This window comes from Dermacentor andersoni, chromosome 2, assembly GCF_023375885.2.
Source record: "Dermacentor andersoni chromosome 2, qqDerAnde1_hic_scaffold, whole genome shotgun sequence".
NCBI classification, from domain to species: Eukaryota; Metazoa; Arthropoda; class Arachnida; order Ixodida; family Ixodidae; genus Dermacentor; species Dermacentor andersoni.
The window spans coordinates 85,224,223-85,238,563 of NC_092815.1; the positions used below are offsets into that span (position 1 = coordinate 85,224,223).

Here is a 14,341-nt window from a genome sequence, read left to right on the forward strand (position 1 = left end):
GGAGTGAATGTCAGCTTGGAAACATTGCTGGCAGCCTTATAAGTTAGCATGAATGATGTGTCAGTGTGATAATGATGTGATTTCCCAGAAAAGCCAAACACTCCTGCACACTTCCTTTGTATTGCAAAACTCTAAGAGAAAAAATTAAGTGGTATTATTAAATTAGGCTTCTGTAATTGGGTGTGGCGACATACTGTGGCGCCATCTACTGCCAGTGCCTGAATGATGCGGAAAGTTGGATCACGAGCCGAAACGTTTGGTCAGTTACAAAAGTTTTACGTAAGAGCCCTTCTTTCTTTTTGCATTGATTTTAACGTTTTATATGCTGTACAAGAATATGTGGTGTTCATCACTACCAATGTGGGTCAGATTTTGACATACATAGTAGCACAGAAATAAAAAGCACTGTAGCTTTTACAGAAGCAGAATGGGTGGCAAATTTCAGTGGCAAATTTCAGGGGCAAGATTGGAAGCATATACATGTTGCATGCATAAGTGTCAAGCAGTAGAATATGTGAAGCGAGATACACAATAAAATACAGCCAGCCATGCACCTGGCATCGCATCATATCACGTAAACTTTCTATCTTTAGTTAGTTTCAGGATTTGTTGCTATGTTTCTCTTTACGTATACATCCATCTGCATTGCCCCGTTTGTTTTAGTCAGATCATTATTGTTAGCTATCTCTGCACCACAAAATATGTCCCTATTATCAGCATTATTTTAGGGTGCAAGTATCTTCATTACTTAACTTACCAGCAATATCAGTGCTGGCTAAACATCTGCTGCAGCTTTGTAAAGTTCTATTGCCCGTACAATGCAAGGCCTTGAGCATCAGCGCCTTTCAATAATTTTTTTGCGTGAGGAGTATATCATGCCATTTACTTTGGTCTCGTTCACATGCTCCCCAGTGCACAAATAACAAGACTTGCTGTAATGTTCTGCTTTTATCTTAGCCCAAGGCCAAAAGAAAACAAAAAAGCATGCAACTTGGACGTGAGGTGGGGAACGGTCACATTTTCATTTTGTACTCTAGATATTGTTTAACTTTATTTGCTGTTTTTGCCATATACTAGTTAAGACCATTACTTCTGCTGCTGGTGAAAAAGCATGTCAAATATACTTCAAAAATTTTTTTACGAAGCTCCCACCAGTTTATTTTTGCGCAGACCAGTGTTTGTCTTTGCATTTGACAGAACAAAAGCAAATCCTTGCTTTGGTGGATATATATCACGATCAGCATATTACAAAGCATTTAGAAGGCTCTGAACAACTTTTTTAGCTGCTAACACAGCAATCAATACCATTTCATAACAAGAGGCAATGTTTGTGAACATTTAATATAAAGTAAACCTCCCAAATCGCAGGAGAAAATGGCCCTTTTCATGCTACATGCGCTCTTAAAGCGATGAAGTGATATCATTTGATCCAACTTTCAACTCAATTATAATGGCAGCACTGGTGTGTCCAATGGTGGCTTTTGCCACCAGTACCAAAAAAAGGCCATTCTTAAAGGGCCCTTCACCAAGTTTGGCCATTCTAAATGGACAAGTGCAATACATACTTCACACACTGACAATCGTGTCTGCATAGTATTACAGTGCTGCACAGTGCAATATGAGCTGCAATTTCATATGAAACACTGCATGTCCTGCCTTTTGAGAAAGCGCTACTCCCACCCAGAGAATCAAGAGAACACACAGAAATACTTTGACATTAATAGCAGTCCTGGCAACGTCACTCACCATGACACATTGCTTTGGAAAATTGTCAAATGTGGAACATGCAACACCTGCCACCAGAATTGCACCACTCAGCAAAAAAAGGAGAAGGAGGGTGAAAAAGAAGTGTGTGTGTGAGCAGGGCGGGTGGGGGAATTATCGCGTGAACCTGACCCACTCCCTCAGCTCCAGTATGGGAGAAGGCGGGAAAAGAATGCTTCTTGCAGATGCTACTGGAGGCAGAGGGAGAGAGTATATTTGTTGGCAATCGTTATTGCCTCCTGGCACTACGCTAACAGGGCATTGAATTTATTCTGTCTCCTCCAGTAATAAACCGATTTGAATAATTATTTCAGTAAAATAGATCTTTCGGTAGTTGACATTTTAGAACTTCCAGTGCATAACTAAAATTTGTGATGGGTCCTGGTGAGGGGCAATTTAATGTGGGAGGAGGATCGGTAAGTCCAAAAAGATGCAAAATAGAACGATGATTAGTGATGTCGCTCCAGAGTTCCCCTACCAGCTCTCATGATACCATGGATGTTGGCTGTTGCTCCACAAGCTCCATTAACTGTTTCAGTAAGGGGGACCGCATTGCATTATAAAAAAAGCAACAACTCAGCCTATCAAGTGCCAAGAACTTAGCCACTGCTCGTGTGGCCCAGGTACAATAAAAATACTTCGAAATCCATGACAACACATTGGCGTGCTGGAGTTAACATTTCAGAAGCAAATGTTAAGAAAGGAAGTCCGGCCTTCATTTTTTCAAGTAATAACCATTTTCCACAAAGTAAATAACAACGGAGTGTTGAGAAATAATGTTTTATCAGTCTAAAATTATTTAGCGTTGCCTTTTAGTGACTTGTCATTGGTAACTGTGTCCTCGGGAGAATGCTAGACTACACTTAAGCTACACACAAGGGGATCTTGGGAATCTGTCCAGCTCGTAATATTTCTTTAACCGAAGCATGCTGCATGAAGGGTCCTTATAGGAAGGCTCAGCCCAACAGTTATCTTAGAGAAAGTATACAGTGTCAAAATTTTGTGTAGCTGCAGCTGATAGTGAATGTTATTGGTGCCACTGGTGCCATTATTACTCAGCGTAATGAGAATTGTGTCTTCCTAGCCTCCTCTTTGAAATACTGGATACAGCCACGAGAATACTTTTGGTAAACGAAAAAAAAACATGCACGTAAGCAGTGATTGTGTACTACGAAGTGTCTGTGTTCCACAGGGAGCTGAGCCTGGGTGGTGAAGAAGGCAGCCGTCCTGCATCTGCTGACTCCGTGCTTACGCAGCCTGCCCGCCTTGAGTCAGGTAACTTCCAGCCATATCCATGGGGCAGCTGCATGTGCCGATTGTATGCTTTCTGGCATCTTCGTGTTTTTGTGATTGCCATGTCACAATTCCACATTTGGTGTCAGCTTGCTCTCTTTTGTGTGTGTGTGTGGGGGGTGGGGGAGGTGGGTGGGTGGGTGTGTGTGTGTGTTTGTGTGTGTGTTTATGTGCTCCTTCAGCAAATTCCCGGACCTTAAGGTTTTGTGATGGCCTCCTTTCTCTCTCATTTTCCTTTCTTTTTTTTCCTTGGCATCAAGTTTGAAGTATTTCGCCCTATTTTAAATGTACTTCTTGCACCTTTTGTTATTTGTCAAACCACTTTAGCCTTTTCTCATGAGCAATGGCTTTAGTGTGTGTGACAACACATCTCCTTCTCTGAACACACACTAGGGACTATCAAGTATTGCACACCCAAAATTAGGGACATGCAAGCCATCGGGTTTACAAAAGAACGCAAAAAGGAGTACAAAAGAATGAAGTCAGGGCGTTGGGCTTTCGGTACCCAAAGACACTTGGATGTGCTATTTCTAAACCTTCCTGTGTGTTTGTGTCCAGGACATCATCTGTGCACCACTTCAGGTAACCTCTGCTTGTATGCTTACAATGTAGCAATGACAGAAAATGTAGATTGAGGTGCCTTGCATTTTTTTTTTTTCATCAAAGTCTGGATGAAGTTGTAACTACTGTGCCTTGCATCAATTTTCCTTCTTGCCATCTGTCAGGACTAAAAGGGGCCCTGAAACGCTCTTTTCACTAATCACAGAATCGCATCAGTATTAATACGTCGCCTCACGTATCTCCTGCCCCCCCAAAAATTCGGATCCTTCTAGCACAAGCGAAGTTAGACACACTCGTCGGACCGATCGGAGGCGTTCTGCCTCCTTTCATTTCCACTAGCACACTTGAAGCTATGCAGGGGACATGGCAAGGGTGCACAAGGGAGCAATGCCCTGTTCGCCTCACCTAAAGGTTTAAAGCGAGGCAGCTCGTGGTGACACCCCATGGCTGTTGCGCAGTATCTATGCTATGCTTTTTATCTCAGAGGCCATGCGCAGCAAACGGAGCAAAATGTAGCAGATGCGCAATGAGCAACTGCTCTGTTTAAACTGGCAGTGCAAAGATGGAATGTTTTTTTCTGTCCTTCTGAGATTGGAGACATATGTTTTTGATTTATTTAACTCAAATGAGCAATAATTCTAATACTGAAAATACTCTCGTGATCTCGAAATCAGCCAATAGCTGTTGTGGGTCGAAATGCTTGTGATGACGCTGCATGACTACATTGCAAATGAGACTGCAAGTGATTTTTCGTTGCTTGTGACAGAGATTATAAATTCTCTGCTGATGCTGTGCAATAATATTTGGCTCACATGTTCACAGCAGCCTCAGCAACAGATCAGCAACATTTTTGTACTATATTCAAAAAGTGTTTCAGAACCCCTTTAAACTTTGCCTTTGCCATTATTCAACTGTAACTTTATTCAAGTGTAACAACTGCATCTTCTGATTTCCTTGCTGCATCAGACTTCTTAATCTTTATATATATACAGGGTGTTTCAGCTAACTTTAGCCAGAGTTTAGAAATATGCTGATGCATTCTAAGACGATGCGACCATATGCATGTTGCTCACTTTTGTATGTAGTGTGTCACGCTATTTCTTGTATTTTGCTTAATTAGATAATTAGTCAAGAATAATTAACCAACTTCTAAAGCAACAAAGTTAGTCAAAAATATTCCAATTGGAAAGTTGTAGAGCGCTTTGCAAAACGTCCGATTAGACAGTTTCTAACTTTCTATCTATTAAGCATTAGTGTTTTTCAGCTTATTGCAGATGCCCGCGAAATACACAAAAATGCCGTTTGACATACCCCTGAGTAGACCATCAATATGATCGCTTTGGCGCAAACAAGGAAGGACGGAAGGGAACAAGGGGAGCGCCAAGTGCCATACCTGCTTGCGCGCCATGATTGCAGTGCTCCCAAACTGTGTACAAACAAACATAACATTTAGCCGGGCACGTTTTCAGCACCCCACCGACGTAGAGCTATAGACCAGTGGAGTACCAACGCGGTACATGGCACAAGTGTTCACTGCAGTGAGCATTCGTGAGCTCTCCTTGCTTTTTTTTTCAGGGTATTTTTTATTTATTTTTTTCAATATATGGCCACGCGGCCCCGTGCGCGCCGTGAAAAAGGCGGATTGTTGAGCCTTTTTGCGTATCACTAGGCTTATCTAGCTTATCTCTACTGCATCGCTTGGTTTACCTAGCTTATCTCTACTGGTAGGAATAAAATAGATGAGCCAAGTGATAAGCAAAAAAGGCTAGAAAAAATTGGTGAAGGGTGACTGAAATAAATTTGTCACGCATACATCTATATGTATATATATGCCTTTGAGTGTATTGCGATAGTGGCTGTGTATGCCGCTTGGCGCTGGTGACTGCATGCGACCTTTCACCATAAAAGCATGTCTAGACGAAATCTGAAAGTACTTGTGGCACACCCGAAAGTCGCAACTGCTGTCGTATGTCTTTGGCACTCGCCGGCGATGGTCGCAGGTACGAGCAGACCATCGGCAAGTTTCTCACTGCGACTTGCCGGCTAGGCAGCATGTCTTCATCACGACCAATGGGACCGAAGGTTGCTAAACCTAACCAGCGCTGTTCATTCCTGTGTGGGCGGGGGAATTGTCGCAGTTTGTTGCCGAGTTGATTAATAGCTCTTCGGAGCGGCAGAGTATCAATCAAAAAACCAAGAAATCGCCTAGACAACAAATGCGAGAGTACCGCAGACGTGAAAGACATCAACTTGGCTCACGGCCGCCATGTTCTTAAGACATAGCGTGCAATATATGTGCTTTGTGTAGAGTTGTGGTACCCAAGCAAGATTTTCTAGTTTCAACATCTGTGGACTTATGTGACAACTTCTTTAATATCATGTTCCATCTTTTATGACTTAACTACACAGATGATGCCACCTTAGAGTCTAGCAACATTCAAGGCAAGATGCTGCAGCCAGCCGAGGACCACGATGACAAAAATGGTAAGAACATTTTCGGTTTGACCATGCTCCTAAAGGACAGCAGCAGCACAAAGTGAGGTGTCACTGTCGTTTGAGAGTGGAACATACTTCTAAGTGGGCTTGTGCAATTTTCGAATATTTGACCGAACATTATGCTATTCGATGTTCACTTCGGCTTGAAATTCAGAATTCGAAACCAATGAATGTACACCTGGCGACAAAATCTTATGGACCATGAAATCTGAGAAAACTGAGAAAAAAAGCTTAATATCTCTGCAACCTCACAACTCAGTCTGGTATTTGCATTTCGGGCCTCCACTAGAATGTGCTAATAACATTGTCGTACACAGTTTTACTGGCTACTTCCACAGGCTACTGGGGAATTGAACGCTTTCAGAGATCCCGTGGTACATAAACTTTTGTCGCCGGGTGTATGTATTTTTCTGTGTATAAACTGCACCCGCAATTACAACACCCCGGAAAAAAATTGCTTACAACGTCCAAATCTTTGTAAAAACAGTCTCCATTCATGGATGTGTGAATCGTTCACTTTGTATCTTCAGCCAGCAGCTCTGTTTCCCTATCTCTTGGGCGGCGCTGATGGCAGAGAGCATTGCCCTAAAGGTGGTTTCACGGCAGCGCGGGCCGCACTGCCGTGAAACCACACTTCGAGGCCGAATTCGCGCTGCCGTGAAGCAACACTTCAAGTCTAAACTCTTGCATATAACTTGATCCTGTGGCATGAAACCGCAACTTTGGTGTCCGATAAGACCGACACCGGGTGAAACAGGGCTGTTTAGTCCTGACAGCCAAGGCAGGCATGACGGTAGACAACAAACTGTCACAAGAAGTTTGTGTATCATCGGTGTTCAGGCCCCGGATCATGCGCGCGAGTTAGACTGAGGACCGCAAAAGAGGTGAACGTGCCTACCAAATTCGTCTGTGCACTTGTAGAGTTGAAAGGGTTAAGCTCGCATGTAGACGGAAAGCATCAAGCTGAATTTGCGCAACGCAGCTTAAATTGCCGGTGTCACGCAGTCAAGGTCGCACTTCACAGCATTGTGATGACGAGCAAACGTGAAACACTCCTGTGGCCTCAACCAGCACAATGTATTAGATATACTGAAGCACAATAGTTCGCAAGAGCCTGCAAACAAATTTTCTGTGCTGCTGGGAGTTGTAAGAAATGTTGAACTTGCATTTTTGCACGACAAATAGTGGAATAATAGCACTATGAAAATAAATTGACCCCAGAAATGAACCTGTCCCCTTTTTTGCAAGCAGAGAACCAACTTTTCTTAGATTTCACAACATCTGGCTCTTATGTCCAGATTTTATGCAAATCTCAACTGTTTTATTATTCGACACTAACTAATATTCAGTTTGACTCCGCCTTGAACCAGAAAAATTTGTTTGCACAAGCCTGCCTTTAAGACTTCCAGCTTATTTTTTCTGGTGTTTTAAATATTTTGTAACTTTACCTTAAAACATTGAAGAGATATAGATTCTATGTTCAAGAACATCCTTTAGCAGTCCACAACATTTGTAGCAGTTCACCTTTGGTCACGGTAGCTTATACTTGTGCTACATGTGTACAAAAAATGACTAACGGCTTAATGCTTTCAAGTTCATTGCCAAATCGCAATACCCATTGAAACTTCATGCCATTTCTGTGCATTCTCACAACTCATTTGCCTGTCACATGCCTGCTCTTGTTCCTAATTTTAGCATTTACAGCTGCGCACAAAAAATATTTCTCAATCAAACTGAAATAATTATACACAGAATATGCCTATTAACGCTTTCAGGGTCATTTGTTAAAAATTTTGCCGCTAAATATTTTTGATAACATTACAGTGGTTGAACAGACTTGTTGCATTCACTGTAACCATTGTCATCACAACATATGTATATAAATGAAATGTGCATGTGTTGCAGCAATTTCGGCTCACCTTGTGTAGAAATCAGAAAATATTGTGTATTAGATTTGAAGGTCTTTTTTCTCTAATATATTAATATGTAATCGATTTTGTAAATTTTGCTCTTTGAACACACCTAATGATAAGGGAATGAATGAATGGTAATCATTTCAACACTGTGAAATAGTTGCAACCTTGTTGATGTTTGGCTTCATGTTAAAGTTGTCGTGCATTATTTCTCTTTGCCTGATTTTAATTTTTCTTTCCTGTTGTACTGCTATAAAGTGCACAGCAGCAAATAGATTGCTGCTGTTTTAATTTTTCTTTCTTTGAATTGGTATTGTACTCCATCAGTACAGATTATATTTGTAATGTCCCAGAGCAAAAGTTATATCAATGCCATTTTCAAACAATGTTCTCTCTCCGCCTTTAAAAAAAAAACAACTTTTTTTTGCACGAAAGGGCGGGTATCTGCAACGCTGCCCCCAGAAGGCTGGGCTTCGACGTGCCAAGTCGGGCCACCTCGTATGAGCATGTCTCGGAGTCCTGCTTGGCCCGAATCGGCTGCTGTACCAAGGTCAGTGAGCACACCACCCTCGACCCTGTGCCTCAGTCAGAATGCCGATTCTGTAGTCGGTCAAAACAGTGGCACTAGAGGCAAACACTAATTTAGTACAGATGTTTAGGTTACCCTTTTATAGACCTGGTGACATTTTTTTTATGCCAGGAGGCTACTTGCTTAAAGAGAAAATTGCTGCTGAAAGGGCCCCACAGTTCCTTCTGTAATTCAAATAGTGGCAACAATTGGTTTGCTTAAAGGGACAGACAACTGCTTAGAACATGAATCAAAATGACTCCACTGATGGAAAGATTGCCTATCGTACTAGTGGCTAAAATGAGCCACGTTTTTCTCATTGAACCTGGATTTATATTTTCAATTCTTCACTAAAAGTAACGAAAAATGACCTTTGGCGCCCACGTGGCAAGAACATGAAGGTGCATAAGAGGCCTATCACATCACCTTCTACTAGCGTACGTGGTTCCTGGTCTTTTTATTAGTATTGAAATGCAATACACTTTTTTTCTGTTATAAGTTTTTTTCTAACTTACAGTGTGCAGACAGGCCTTCGTTTGTAGTGAGTAGAAAAGTTGCGCTGCCTTTGCCTTAATTTTCGATAAGTTGGCTTGGCTCGTCTATTGACAGAACAACGACGACAGGGGTCAGCCAGCCATAACATAGGCATGTACTTGGGGAACAGCGTGGTACAAATATAAGAAAGGTCTGCACAACAATGCAAACTTATTGTACTAGCTTTTTATTTTGAAAAGTGGTTGAAAAGGTCAAAATATAGGTAATTAACTAGTTACATTCACTCCTGTGAAAGCAGAACGATGGGTGGCTTTCATAATTTGCAAGCCGGGCTATTGACACCACTCTCACTTCTCAGTGTTGCTGGAGAAAGGACTCTTACTTCTTTTAGAGACTGCCCAGGTTGAAAAATTCTGCTTACTAAATATCCACACACTTTTAGAAGTAACCGCTACAGGTGTAAACACTACCAAGAGTGAGCATTGTGTTGCACCATAAAAAACTAGGTCTCTAAGAGTCGGTGGTCAGTCCCTTTTAAGTAGAATCCCACACTATGCTGGCAGTCTTACAGGCCATGCTCGGCCAGGAACTGCTGCCTGCAATTGGAGGTTGCCACAGTCCCTCGTACAGCAAGGCATACTGTTTGGCAGGCCAATACTTCTTCCACCTCAAAGCCTTCCATGGGCTCATACAGTAACTGCAGAGTAGAATGAGGAAGTGTAGCAAATGCAGCAAGACCTTTTTTATAATGCCACATCGTTTACAATTTACCCATTATAAATAGCTCATTTTGCATCAGGGACGTGGTGCCATGAATAACATTCTTGGCATTGTCAGACCAGTTTTCTTTCCGGCTATCTATACAGCCATCTAACCAAAACTATGGGCTAGTCCAGAAGATCGTGTAGTCTAGAAATTCCGGCAGAACTCATCTCATGATGAATGTTGATCTTAATTAAATTAGTATTGAAGCAAATAGTGACACACCGTATTGCCAATGCCAAGACGTAGGTGCAGCCGGGGTCCTCTCTTGCGTTTTCCACTGCCCGTGTGTTGCGCCATCTCGATGTGCCACCGTGAAGTCCGCACGAGGGACGGGTTCGATTCTGCCGAGCACTGTAGAAATTTCGAAGGATCTATTTTGTCATTGAAGTGTGCCACATAAGCAGTGCCCCATGCTCAGTTACCAAAGTTGGCCTCCCAAGAGATTCATTGAAGAGCGGCACATCCCTAGCGGCTCAAGGTGGGGTCAGGTTCATTGAAGAGTGGTACATACAAATTGGCACGTACTTGGCGCTCGAAGTTGGCAGTTGAATTTTTTGTCTGTGCCATCTGTTCTGTCTCACAGGTACAAAAGCTGTATTGACTAGCTTGTCTGGAAAACAGAATCCAGCCTGCATGCACTGCCAAAATAAAGCTTTTTTTCAAGTGTGATGTTAAAGCAAGAAAGTAAGAACTCTGGTGTTATAATGTTGACAATGATAGCATTATCTGCTTAGTTTTGCAGGTATGATGGTTGTGTCGAGGCACAGGTGACTGTTACTAACGTGTTTATTTACTCATGACGGAGCTGCTTTACAAAAATATTAAATTGTCCGATTTGTGTGAAAATGTTGTGAAAGTCCATATAAAGCAAAGCAGCCCATGGTTTTACTGACATTGTGTGCGTTTTTGTGTTGGCAGCTTGATTCCGCAGACCCTGGAGCAGCTGCTTGAACGTCAGTGGGACCAGGGCTCTGGCTTTCTCATGAGGCAGGCCCAGCACTTTGACAGTGAGTGAAGTCGCTATGGTTTGCGCAGCTTGATTCTTCCTTCTTAACTGGCATCAGCCTGTTCGGGCACTTTGCTTGGGCGCTGATGGCTGCTGCTCACGAACAGTGCGAGCATGCACATAGTTCTGTAGACTCTCTCAACTGTCATTCCAAGAGATCTTGCCGTATACAGCTAACACTGTGATGGACAGAGCTCCAAAGGAGTTGCTGTGGACCTATTTGGTGCGTACTTGACATTTTAAGAAATTCTGAAACTATGCATAACAAAAGATAAACGAGCAATAGACAGGTTCTACTCTCAGCTGTTTATTACACAATGGCAGCATAAAAGCTATATGAAGGGTGCGCATATGAGCAGCTGTACCAATCAAAAATAGAACACGGGAAAAGAAACGGAGAGGTGCACATGTGTTATGGTGCTACACGCCTCAAGCAGAATTGACCGTTCCAAAATGTGGCCCCAGCTTTGCATTGTCCGCTAATAACCAAAATGTTGTTGCAGAAGACTCTGTGCTCCTTGCAGTAGTTTGAGGCAACAAAACGCTAGTGCGCAGGAGCAGCCAGAATGTGTCACGCATAGTAGTTGCCACAGACACGGAGACCGACCAGAGGAGCGATTGACAAAATGAAATTTTGTGGTTCAAGAATGCAAGACGATTGTACAGCATTTCAAAGCACCTAATTCTAAACATTGCGTTGACATGATTTGCATACAGTAAGTGTTTCAGCACAGCAAAATCTTTTTCTAGTTTGTTCAGTCGGCTGCCACCAGTACTTTATGAATGTGCCCCAGGCCGACCTCGCTACTTTTTCTACCAAATCCCTATGCCTGTGCAGTGGGACGTCAATATAACGAACACAGATATGATGAAGTAACCTTGAACTGTTTTTACTGATTTAAGCATGCAACAGGTATTGGATATAATAAAAACGAGGTTCAACTGAAAGAACTCCATGGTTCCTTTTACTGGAATAGCTATTATGAGCTCATTCCCCTAGTTGTTTTGATGTCTGCTGGTGTCCATCACTGGAATGCCAGAATTCAGTACCAGAATTTTATATTTTAGAAGGATTGAACCAGGACTTGAACTTGGCACCCACAGATTGCTAGTAAAGAATTTCACCTCTCAGCCACTCTGGCAATGCCTAGCAAAGACTGCGCCAGGCCTACTGAGTGCTCATTAAATGTTCAGAAATAAAAATGTGCGTGCACGGTAAGCACACCACACAGAAGAAGATGGACAACAATGTCTCATCCTGTGTGGTGTCCATTCTGTGCACAACATATTTATTTCTGAGGGCCACCAACTAGCCCAACGCCATGTCATTTCAGCTCGGCGCCGTGGCTGATGCAATGCTCTGCTTCTTATTTATAAACCAGTGCTGAGGCAAAACAATATAAACGATGCCAGTTGCAAAGAGCGAAAGGCTGAACAGGACAGGGAAGAAATACTAGTTCTCTCCACTTCTCCACCATTGAGGAACACCACCTACACAAAGATTATTTGGATAAGAGTCACCACTGATTAAGGTTCTGTTCTTATTTTCGGAAGGGAATTGCTCGCATGCATCTGCAAATGTTTACTCCTAATGATGCCGTACTAAAGAGTGCAAGACTTACTGCGCATAATATTTTGCCAGCTGTCTTATCACTGTTTCTCGTTATGGGAGAAATTGCACCTTTTTTCTTTTCTCGTTCGGCACTTAGCTACATGTGCATTAGTTACAATGCATGTGTGCTTGCGTTTACTTGTTGCAGTTGCATCATTGCTGTCGTGCCTACATCAGCTGCGCTCGGAGAACATGGAGTTGGAATCTCGCATCAGTGGCCTGCAGGCACGCAGGGACCAACTGCTGGCTGTCAGCGCACGCCTGATGGGTCCCCTCAGAGAAGGAGTTGCGCCCCCCTTAGTCCCCACATCCAGCTCTCCCATGCCCCTCGTGTCCCATGCCTCTGCTGCAGAAGTCAATGCGGCGGCGGCCATGAGTTTTGGCACGAGGGCAAATTTGCCCACATCTTCCGTGGTGTGTGAAATTTCTGGCCCAACCTTGTGTCCTGAGTTTTGACCTCTCGCGGCTGCATCGTCTAGTTTCAGGCCACATGCGTGTGTTTGGATTAACTTAGCTCTTGCCTAGCTTTCTGAGGCGTTGTGAGGCATGCGGTTGAATCCCCACTTTGTGGTGTACAATGGCTACCATGTTGATTCGCATACTTTAAGCATTCGAATCAATGAAGTCGGTTGATAGCCATTACCGAAATTTGTACAATGTACTATCACGTTCAGTAGAAGCTACAGTGGGCATGCCGTTGCCAGAGTGCTTTCTTGGTCAAGCTTGCAGGGCTAACATGCGACACTCTCGAGAAAAAAAGTGGAGAGGGCTTTGCCATTTCAGCAATTGCGCATACCCCCATGCATTGAGAACTTCAGCCAGAACTTGGTTATGAAAACACAACAATGCACTTTGTATAAATGATAACTTCCAAACTATGTGCATTGGTTGCCAAGAAGTCGAGAATTTTCACGACATCCGTTGTCTGTATCAAACATTGGTTTGTTTGTGAGTGTTAAAGACTGCCAGTCACAATTATGGGTGAAATATCTCGTGAAGATTATTGTCATTTTCTTTTACCATCTCCTTGTGGTTAGTATTTTCTTTCTACTATGGTCAAGATTTGAGGCTGCTATGCTACATGTGGCCAGTCTTGTTCAAAAAGGACTTGCCATTCCAAGCCATATGCATTTCGAAGGTGTCAGCTGCTTATTTAGTCAACTATCGGAAGGACAGGAGCAAGAAAGGGCAGTACTGCATTTACATAAGTAAATACAGTACTGCTAAGCACGCTTGCATAGCTGGTGCCATTTCGTTTGCAAAAAATCAGAGCACCAAAAACAATTGGAGGCACGAAAAACTCTTCATGACCACCATATTGTTGTGCCCGTTTCAAACGAATCGGCTGCCTAACCATTGACCTGTACTGACATATTCTAAGCAAATACTAGTAATATTGAATCATTTTGAAGACCCCGATCCAACAGCTAGAAGTTTACGAAACTAAAAAGCAAAGTCCTTGCAAAAATCGAAGGAGTGTCGTTTCTGGAAGGACGACATTTTTTTTTTTTTTTTCAAGGTGCTGTTATTCAGTTATCTTTGTGCGAAAACGCTTGTGCAACATCATTTGCAACACCAGCATACAGACAGTCAATTCTCTTATAAACTTTCGCTCAGTGTTTTAGTTTAGCCTGCTTGAAATTTGATGTTTGCTCGTTGCACGGCTCAATATGTGTAGCGCATTGCTGCAATGTCATGAATTGTCACCTTGTTGGTTGTAACCTGAATTGTTGCCTGTGGACCTGAATGCCGCTTTTAATGCCTTCAGTTGTGCACGTTATCTCAAACCCAACCACTGATGAGCCACTCGATGAGCGGCAAACTTCTCGTGACTGTTTGCCACCTGCCACCCCGGAGGCCAATTTTCA

General features: G+C 42.8%; 1 protein-coding gene across 11 annotated transcripts in view; it reads left to right on the plus strand.

Moving 5' to 3' along the window:
• Window positions 1-14,341, plus strand: part of Alh (coiled coil domain containing protein Alhambra) — a 55,825-nt gene that overhangs the window by 30,517 nt on the left and 10,967 nt on the right. For 6 of the 11 annotated variants that reach the window (XM_055076865.2, XM_055076869.2, XM_055076870.2 and 3 more), the window contains 6 exons: window positions 958-1,002; window positions 2,957-3,039; window positions 6,028-6,102; window positions 8,463-8,577; window positions 10,774-10,862; window positions 12,622-12,887. In XM_055076865.2, coding sequence (XP_054932840.1) covers window positions 958-1,002; window positions 2,957-3,039; window positions 6,028-6,102; window positions 8,463-8,577; window positions 10,774-10,862; window positions 12,622-12,887 — 673 coding nt within the window. The remainder of the gene's footprint in view (window positions 1-957; window positions 1,003-2,956; window positions 3,040-6,027; window positions 6,103-8,462; window positions 8,578-10,773; window positions 10,863-12,621; window positions 12,888-14,341) is intronic. The other 5 variants (XM_050188606.3, XM_050188610.3, XM_050188611.3 and 2 more) reach the window with 1 other exon arrangement.